At 48.1% G+C, this 9,602-nt stretch overlaps 1 protein-coding gene across 1 annotated transcript in view; it reads right to left on the bottom strand.

Moving 5' to 3' along the window:
- Window positions 1-3,117: 3,117 nt before the first annotated feature.
- Scrn1 (secernin 1) overlaps window positions 3,118-9,602 on the bottom strand; it is a 59,325-nt gene continuing 52,840 nt past the window's right edge. Inside the window, exons 7-8 of the mRNA XM_028758397.1 lie at window positions 6,501-6,681; window positions 3,118-3,372 (exon numbers count right to left, since the gene is read on the bottom strand). Coding sequence (XP_028614230.1) covers window positions 3,214-3,372; window positions 6,501-6,681 — 340 coding nt within the window. The 3' untranslated portion in view covers window positions 3,118-3,213. The remainder of the gene's footprint in view (window positions 3,373-6,500; window positions 6,682-9,602) is intronic.

Below are 9,602 nucleotides of genomic sequence, written 5' to 3'. Positions count from 1 at the left end.
AAGACCACATGGTCAGTTCTGCCACACACACACACACACAGGAAACAAAGGTTTTCTGTTACACTGCTCCAGCTATGGTGTTTCAGTTCTCACAACACGATTAGAGACATGTACTTATTGATTCCTGCAAGAATTCTCTGCATGGTAGTTCAGGATGGTTGGCTTCAGTCCAATAAAACACATTTGACACACACCACAGGACAGGAGTTGGGGCTCAGCGCCATGTGGAATGAAACGCCATGGCTGCGGAAGGCACAGGAGAACCAGGATGCTCGCCCCACACCTGCCACATCTCTCTCTCCATGGTTTGTTTTCTCTCAGGCTGAGCTCTCAGATGAAGATGGTTGCAATACAAGAATGCAGTCAATAATTTCAAGACATGTACCCCTGGCTGCCCTGAGGCCCCTCCAGAGTGGTGTCACCTGTGAGGTGGCAATATTTTTGTGGTGACGATTGTTTTCACAGCTACTGATTCACCAGAGAGTAACGGAGCGTCCTCACTGAGCTCTACCAGGTGTACTCCTGCTTCGTCAGCTTGTCAGGCCAACTCCTACAAACACTGGAGCTTGTGTTGGGCTAAGTCTCTACAGCGTTTATCAGATGCTTATCTAGCTTTCAGACACCCCAAGAATGATAAAAGACTATTTCCGATTTACTACCTCATGTCCACTCAAGTGTCCGCCCCCCAGCTAGGCTGCTGTTTTCGTTTACTGCAAATCTCATCTACACAACACTAGCTAGCTTAGGTGACGTCCTATGGGGCAGGTGGGGAGGCAGTCTGTCCTTCATAACCATGTCTTATTTCTGCCCAAAGTGGGCTCAGAATACCCCATGCTCAGGCTTAAAAGATATAGGAAGGTCTTCTGGGAAGGTATTTACAGAGCGATCTTAGATATTCCTGAATATCTGTTTTCTCCATGCTGTTCGTAAGAGTGACCCCTCACCGAGAAATTACCCTCATAAGAAGTGTTTCTTCAAAGAGAAATCTGTTAGATTCAATTTAAAACAAATATTCTCCTACGTCTGCTTACTCAAAATCCAGTATTGTTTCTGTTGTTAATTTTGATAAACTCACTAAAGTACGTGCAGGCACCTCGGCAGATTCCCTACTCTCCTCTTGTCTGTTCCCACCCATCCCAGTAAGCAAAGCTTTCATATCTCAAGAGAAAATCTAGGCCCTTTAACAGCTGCCGGGTTAGCCATAGAGGGCTGCTGCGCCCTCTGGTGGTCAGATTACAACATGGTTGAGCTGTACAATGCTTCGAAGGGGATTGGCCTTTCTCCGTGATGCTGGACTACAGTCAATCATAAAAACAGCCACCGTGTTTCCCAGTGCACATCTGAGTAATGACATCAAGTTGTCACAGCCATCTTCGACCTTGGCGGAGGTCATGAGAGAAGGTGGCTGCGTCGTTTGCTATCGCTAGACTTCTGATCAAACCCCAAATCACTTGGTTTGTCTCAGGCAGGTCAGATCTGATGAGCTGGCCTCAGAGGCGGAGGGAAGACCACAGGGGGAAACCACAGGACAGCCTTCCTTAAATAGCTCAGCAGGTGAGGTTGGACAGGCACCTGCTTCTTCCTCAAACCTCACCCTTTTTCCCCTTTGCACCTGCCGGGCACTTTCAGCTTAGCGGCTCTACCTGTGACCTTCTGTCCATCAGCAAGAGATGCCGGGTTATCATGAATTTGTCCTATCTCTCATGCTTTGCCATTTGTTTATATATGGAATCCACTAAACTGTCAAAAAGGGCTCACAGTGAACATTCTCTCTCTCTCCCTCCCTCCCTCCCTCCCTCCCCTCTCAAATGAGGGTTGGAAGAGAAACAAGATTTGTCCCAATAAAACCTGTAGCCTGCATCACATTGTGAAATGAGGGCACGGGTCCCTGCCATCCCTAAGCCCTGCCTGACATCACTGATGGACCGTCTCTGTTTGCTCAGCCCTGTCAAGAATGACAACCTATAATCAGGCCCTGCAACACGTGCTCACTAGCCACTCCTCTGGTCTACACTTCTGTCAGTCATCTTTACACCCTTGGCCTGTTCGGTCGTGGAGAGTGTCAGTGGATAGGCATCTATACCTCTCACCCATTCTAGACATTGTCCAAAGGCATCTTTTGGGCAGTGGGGGGTGAGAATGAAGGGAGGAGATCCTGGAGGTCAAGTGCCCAGCACGCTGATTGGTGGGATCTAGTTAACTAGGCAGTGGATGGGGTGAGGCTGACTGTTCTGTGGATAAATGTCTCACGGCCTTCTGCCCTCAGCCCGCCCTGTCTTCCTCACACACTCCTGTGGCATCGAATCCTTTGTGCAAACATACTGACGCTGGAAACAGATGAGCTTCATTTCAGGCTCTGCTGAGACCGTGGCTGCTCAGATCCCGGGTACATTAGCTATGCTCTCGGTAGAGAGCGACCCTTTCCTTTCTCTCATTGGCTAAGATTTGCAGCTGCATGTGTCTGCTCTGCCAGGGGCATTTAATGAATTTCATACAAGCTGCTGACAATCAATTTCTACACAGGGCCAGGTCGTCAGGTGGATGCAATGCTGGATGAGGGGGTGAGGGTAGCATGGATACTCAGCTCCCCTTGCAGGTGGAAGCAGGTCTGGTCCACTGCACATGAGCACAGCTCACAGAAGAAAAGTCTTTCAGAAATTGCGTACGCTGGAGCAGAGTCAGGACTGTACCCATGAGTCCTCTGCTCCTTCCATTGGCTTTGTTTCCCAGGACATACTTGTGGAGACTATGAGCTACACACAGGCCTGTGCTCTGTGGAGGGAAGCTGGGGGTGGGCTCTCCCCCATCTACACACACAGGAGTCTTTGGTGTGAACAGAAGCCTTTTGTTCACCTTAAAGAAACCACTGTCTAGAGAGGGACCGGGTCCTTCACAGCTCTTGTCTTTCCCACCAGCGTGGCCTCGCAGCCCTGTCCAAGGCGGAGGGAACTCTAGCTCTGCATAAAAAGCTAAGGTGTCCATTGTCACTGAAATACAAGAACATCTTCAAGCCCATAGCTTACTACAGAGTGGCTCAAGAGGCAAGTGGGATCGCGTTACATAGCAAAGGGGAGGGTTGCTAAGCTGCACAGAGGGGACATTTAGACACAAGGAGGCCACATGGTAACTCTCGTTTTACTCAAACAGAAGAGTGTTTATCCGCTGGTAATTTAGTCGGGTGGGAAGTTTTAAGTAAGGGTGAGGGTGCTTACATCACTTAAAGAATTTCATCTCTGTGTCCACACAGTCATAGAAAAGGTCTCCCACCTCAGCGGGGTCCGGGGGCTCAGGGCTGCTCAGAATCTCTTCCATGGCCTCCAAGCCTTGTTTCTCCAACTCCAGCATGGTCTTCCTCAGTGTGCGGCCTTGCTCCTGAGGAAAGGACACAGCCATGCAGAACAGCACACGTCATGGCAGTGGACACTGACAGCCTAGGGTCGCCTCCCCTCACCCCCTCGACTGACCCAAACCACCACCACCATGGGTGCTGCTTTAGAATATGGTTACATCACCAGCCTGCTCAGAACACTTTCACGGCCGCCAGCTATCCAACTTCAGAATAAATCTTGACTACTGAGTCTTAGTCAGGATGCACTGGCCTCTTGCCTGGTGTATCCATCCCCTTCAGCCATATGCATGGCTATACTCCATGATATTCTCTCCCCAGTGCTCAGGTGACTCTGTCCCCTGGAGGCTCTTCCCTCCATCAACACTTTATCAACCTGTGCCCATCTTCAGAGCTTTCCTCCAGAAGGCAATAGTTTCTCCCAGCCATCATCACCACCATCTGTGCTGTTATAACTCCTCAACATGGCTGTGTTTCCCATGGCACCATGACCTCCTGGAGAGGAAGAGCTAGGCTTGTGTCTACCTTCCAATGACTGGGGCACAACTGGCATTCTCAGAAAGATAGACATTGAAGGGGTAAATGGCTCAATTCGTAAATAAATGCCATGTGTGTCTCCTAGCCAAGCTTGTTCTATGACGGTGGCTTACAGGCAGTCAAGGCTGCATCTCAAGCTGGTAATATCTGAGTCTCCCATGTGATGCTGAATAGCGTGGGAGCCGCAGGACCGAAGGGGTCCTGGAGAGTGGCCGGGGCTTGGTACTGTGAGAGGCCATTGGTGCAGATTCAACCTCAGTTTCAGTGGGAAACATATGGGAGACACTAGGACCAGTGTATGGCCACTAACGACAGTAGCAGATGCAGAACAGAGTTGGTTTGAGCCTGTGACAGGCTGGGTGTGTTAAAGATGGCAGAGCCTGTGAAACAGAGTTGTCCAATCTCTTTGAAGTTCATAAAATTGTTGAGTTCCAGACGCCACACCAAGTTTGATTGACACTGCTGGATGTCAATTTTGCTTTGATTCGATTGTAACTCTACCCTGGTTCTTCATTTTTTTTAAATATAAGATATAACTTATTCTTCATTTTTATAGGACCCTAAGTTAAGAAATGGGGGATTTTTAAAAGAGAACATGTACTTTTAAAGTATTGAAAAAAATCTGAGACAGGGTCTCTCTAATCCTAGTCCCGGCTGTCTTGGAACTCGCTAAGTAGATAAGGCTGGCCTTGAACTCACAGAGATCTATCTGCCTCGTCTCTGTCTCCTGAGTGCTGGGATTAAAGGTGTGCACCACCACATTTGGCTAAAGTGTTGAAATTTTTTTAAAGACTTTAGGATTTGTGAAAGTATACTGTGTTTTCTATTGTGACATTTACATGAAATCTTAAGGCTGAACTTCAGTTGAGAAAATGTCTCAGTCAGTCTGGAAGGCAGGAAGTCTGTGGGGGAATACTCTCAATTAATAGTTGACTTTGGAAAGTCCAGCTTCCTATGAACAAGTCCACAGCATCCTTGGGCAAATGGTCATGGAGTATATTAAAACAAACAAACAAACAAACAAAACCAGGCGGAGCAAGCATGGGGAGCAAGCCAGCGAGCAGCATCCCTTCACGATCTCAGCTTTCCTGCCTTCCAGCTCTTACTGTGAGCTTCTGCCATGGCTTCCCTCAATGGTGGATTGTAATCCAGATGTAAGCCAAATAAAAGCTGTTTTTGATCATGGTATCTACCTCAGCAACAGAAAACAAATTATAACAGTGTGGTTTATGTGTGTATGGTGCAGGTGCACATGTACAAATGTACATACCTGTACATGTGCCTGGTATATGCCTGGTATATGCCTGGTATATGCCTGTTATATGCATGTTATATGCATGTTATATGCATGCAAGCAGAGGCCAGAAGAGGATGTCAGGTGTCCTGCTCCACCTTATTACCTCAAACATGGCCTCTCACTGGAGCTAGGCTGGTGACTAAGAAGTCCAAATGATCCACTTTTCTCCGTATCCCACAGCACCGTGGCCGTGGCTGCAGGCTTGCACAGCCATGAACAGCCTTTTATGTAGGTGCTAAGGATCCCAGCTTGGATCTCAACTCATGCTGGCCCAGTGAGCCTACTTAGCCATTCCCCCAGCCCAAGTCACTGTCTTTTAAAATCCTTTTTAGATAACCACAATGCTAAATATAAGAAAATCGGGGCAGAGAGATGGCTCAGCAGTTAGGAGTGCAGAGTGCTCTTGCAGAAGACCTGAGTTCAAATCCCAACATTCATGTTGAGCTTCTTACAACTGCCTATAACTACAGCAACAGGGGCGTGCCTGACACCTCTGACTTCCTTGGGCACCTGCAGCCATGTACACAGAGACGTGGGGATAAATATAAATCTAATAATGAAAATGAAGCATGCACACCCACTTTATGGAGACAGCTCTTTCCTGCAGGACAGCTTAGAACTATGGAGAGTTGTGATACACACGGTGTGAAGCAGGGGAGTATCTGACAGCCTCATTCTGTGAAGACTCACCACGAATGGCTCCTGTAGGCATTTACCGGGTGCTAGGGAACACTAAGGACTTTTCTTCATCGAATTGATGTGTCCTGACCTTATTAACCAAAACATTTTCAGGCACAACAGTTGTATTCTGTGGGGTTATTTTAAAAAACAAAAACCTGGAACTTGAAAATCTTGTTGTTGGATCATGATAGAATGAATACTCATAGCATAGAAGCTACCTTTTTAACGCGCTTGAATGTGGACTTGTTTTGTACACGCATACTATGATACCCTAAGCTCACACCACTTTGGGGCAGTTACTGTTTAGAAATGGCATATGACCAATTCCACACAATATAGTTTTTCACCACCCCCCCAAAAAAAAGTGCACCAAGATTTTAGATTGCGCATCTCTGACACTCCAAGATCAACAGCTGATAAGAAATTTGAGATCATCAGCCTTCTGGATTCAGAGTAACAGTAAATGCAGAGGCTTCGTTTTCTTTGGTTTCAGGGTGGGTGGTAGGAAAGTTAACATCTGCAGTGTCTTTCTGAAAGAAAGGCTAGAGAGGAGAGAGGTGCATATGCATATGCCAGCAACCTCCCTGTCTCCTTTCTCACTGACCTATGCCATCCTCCCTCGACCTCCTTCCGGCTCACCTGGTCACTCTCGATGACAGCACGTGCCCACTCATGTGCCTTATACAGCTCATGCCGGCGGTCTGGCTTCTCCTGGAACCGAGGTTCTTTTTTGGCTGGGTCATCATCACCAAAACAGGGCGACTGTGCTTTGGGGACAAGTTTTACATCATCAACAAAGATGAAAGGCTTGAATATGGACCTGGAGAGTAAGGAGAGCTGAGTCAGGCAGACTGAGCTTGGTGCCTGGGGTACCCAGTGATGAGCCTGGGAAGGTAGGCAAGTGCAGCCCAGGAGACACACAGCTGCACATTTAGTTACCATTTCCGTAACACCAACGGCCGTTTATGAAGGGTGATGTTGAAACAGACTTTTGCTGCTCTAGGGAGGCAATTGGAGCAGCCTCTCTTTGTTGGCAAAGAGGTACAAGTAGGCAGTGTTCCAGGATGGGGAAGAATAAGCCGTGTATTTGAGTCAAAAAGAGGGCTGCCCATTTCTCTCCTGGGAAGACAGTGGCTTTTGCTTTTGATCTTAAGGGAATACCTTCTTGAAACATCTTTGAAGAGTCTCATAGACTAAATGAGGGCAGACAAAGATAATGTCAGCTAAGCTCAGAGGCCCCTGAGGGGACATGACCAGATAAACAGAAGCCTGGTTGTCTGAGAGCTAGTGCTGACCAGAACAGGTGGCTGTTGCCTCCTGCTCAGTTTGACTCCCATTCTCCTGGCAGAATGAGTGAATATCTCAGAGGAGATGCTGAGTCCGGCTGCATAAACACATGTACTTGTGCATAGTGGGTACACATCACACAAATACGTGTACACACTGCAAAGCAGTCAGGCATGTAAAGCGCCATAACCAGTGAGAGACACTCACAACTGATTAACAGCTGGAAGAAAGCCCTATTCTTCCCCTCCACTCTCCACACCCAAAGAACACACTGCTTGGACAGAGGGGCACTCCTGGCAGACACCATGAGGCCACTTATAATAATAACAGGAGAACATGGACCCTTCATGCTCTGTGGGACTTTGATGGACCTGTGTGGTTTACACCTTTTCTTCTCCTCTCAATGGGCCTGCTTCAAGAAGCCACAAAGGAGTTAAAAATGAGCTGAAACACTGACTCCCTTAGCTCTGGGATATATGGGGCATAAGCCAGAGCTCCCTGACCATGTGCCACACAAACAGTTATGGACGCTATGGCTTGAAAAGGACCATGAACCAGTCACCCTTGCTACCAAGATATGGCCTATGTCCCTGAACTCGAAGCATCAACATCTCTCAGAGCCCTGGACTCGGCCCTTTCCTGTTGAACCAGAATCTGCATTTAGCATGGCCTGAGGGAATTCATACTATCTAAGACTGAGGGACACTGTGTGGGCATTGTGCTGATAAGTGACCTCTAGATTCATTTTCCGAGGCCATGGTAGGATGAGAACTCAAGAGGTAGAAACACTTATCAGGACATGAAAAAGTAAAGCCCAGGTTCATTTAACCTGAAAGACAAAGGCACCGGAGCCAGGACAGCCAGTGGCGTGAATAAGGACAGGCGTCTGGGATTCTCCAGCCCTCTCAGATGATGCATATATGCGTGTGTGTGTGTGTGTGTGTGTGTGTGTGTGTGTGAGTCCACCTGAAATTCTCAACAATTTAATAAAGAATGAGGAAATGAGTGTGAGTGGAGTGGAAAGATGGCTCAGCAGTTATGAGCACTGGTGCTCCAGAGGACCTGGATTCAGTTCCCAGTGCCAATGTGGAAGTTCACAACTTCTGCAACTCCAGTTTCAGGAGATCAGGTGCCATCTTCTGGCCTCTGCAGGCACTGCATGCATGTGGGGCATAGACTATATACATATGCATATATTTGCATAGAATACACACAGAGACACACACAGACACACACACACACACACACACACACATATATTTCCCTCTCTGCCAGACAGTAGAACACATGTCAGACTAGGCTATCTGTAGGACCCTTGTTCCTCGTTCCTCAGCCATTACTAAAGGAAATCCCAGAAGAGGGAAATGCCAGAAGAGAGGGGAGCTACCCATGGACAGAAGGAACACACGTCTGCTTCCTGCAGCCTTTTGCAAATAGATCTTTGCTTTTCTCTCCTGCTGACTGTTGGGCGTGAAAGAGGAGTTACTACAAAGCTGCAAGCTGGCTAGACCGATTTCGATTACCTCACAAGGAAAAAGAGAGGGAGATGGAGGAAGAAGTGTGTGTGCAACACCACAAGGCATCAGATCACTGTCCTCAGGTTCCATACAGCTGTCATCACAGTAAGCAGTGCCCTGTCCCACAGGGCAAGCAGCTCTTCGATGGCTGTAGTCAGTGCATGTGCTACAGCAGCCCTCCCTGGCTGGCACAGGGACCCTTCTGCACACACAGTTCAAACAGTCCGCTCAGGACAGTACTAAGAGGAGCTGGTAACAGACAGCCCGGGTGATGAGGCCTTGCAACAGGGAGCTACAGTCTCACAGAACTGCTGAGAGGCTGAGTGAAGGCTTCTTGGAAAGACTTACCCCATTCTCACCGACTCCTGGGTACAGGATGTTCATCTGTGACAGGCTAACTCTTCAGTCTACCAAAAATCCAAAAGGGAGGAGAGATTTCTTTGCTGAGAGCCCTGCCCTGCACAGTGTGCTCTGACACCCTGATCACTGAGAAGGACTCTGCTGGGCATCCCAGCAGCTCTAAACCAAGTGAGAACAAAAGGGGCAAACAACTGGATGGAAGCTAGAAATGGCAGTGTGTGCCCTCTCAGCATTAGATGTGAGGCCAGTGGTTTTGCTCTGTTTCTCAAGTGGACAAAAGTCATGGCTATGGTCTCTTCCAGTCCCTGAACCTGTCCTGCTATCTCTGTGCCTTTCCATGTCTATTTCTGTGAAGCCTGCAAATTAGTGATTTCAACTTCAGTAAGTTCACGACACCCACCGGGCGGTGGTGGCGCATGCCTTTAATCCCAGCACTTGGGAGGCAGAGGCAGGCGGATTTCTGAGTTCGAGGCCAGCCTGGTCTACAGAGTGAGTTCCAGGACAGCCAGGGCTGCACAGAGAAACCCTGTCTTGAAAAACCAAAAAAAAAAAAAAAAAAAAAAAAAGTTCCCACCAC

The sequence above is a fragment of the Grammomys surdaster genome, unplaced genomic scaffold (genome assembly GCF_004785775.1).
Source record: "Grammomys surdaster isolate TR1022 unplaced genomic scaffold, NIH_TR_1.0 126197, whole genome shotgun sequence".
Lineage (NCBI taxonomy): Eukaryota > Metazoa > Chordata > Mammalia > Rodentia > Muridae > Grammomys > Grammomys surdaster.
This window is presented reverse-complemented; position numbering and strand designations above follow the sequence as displayed.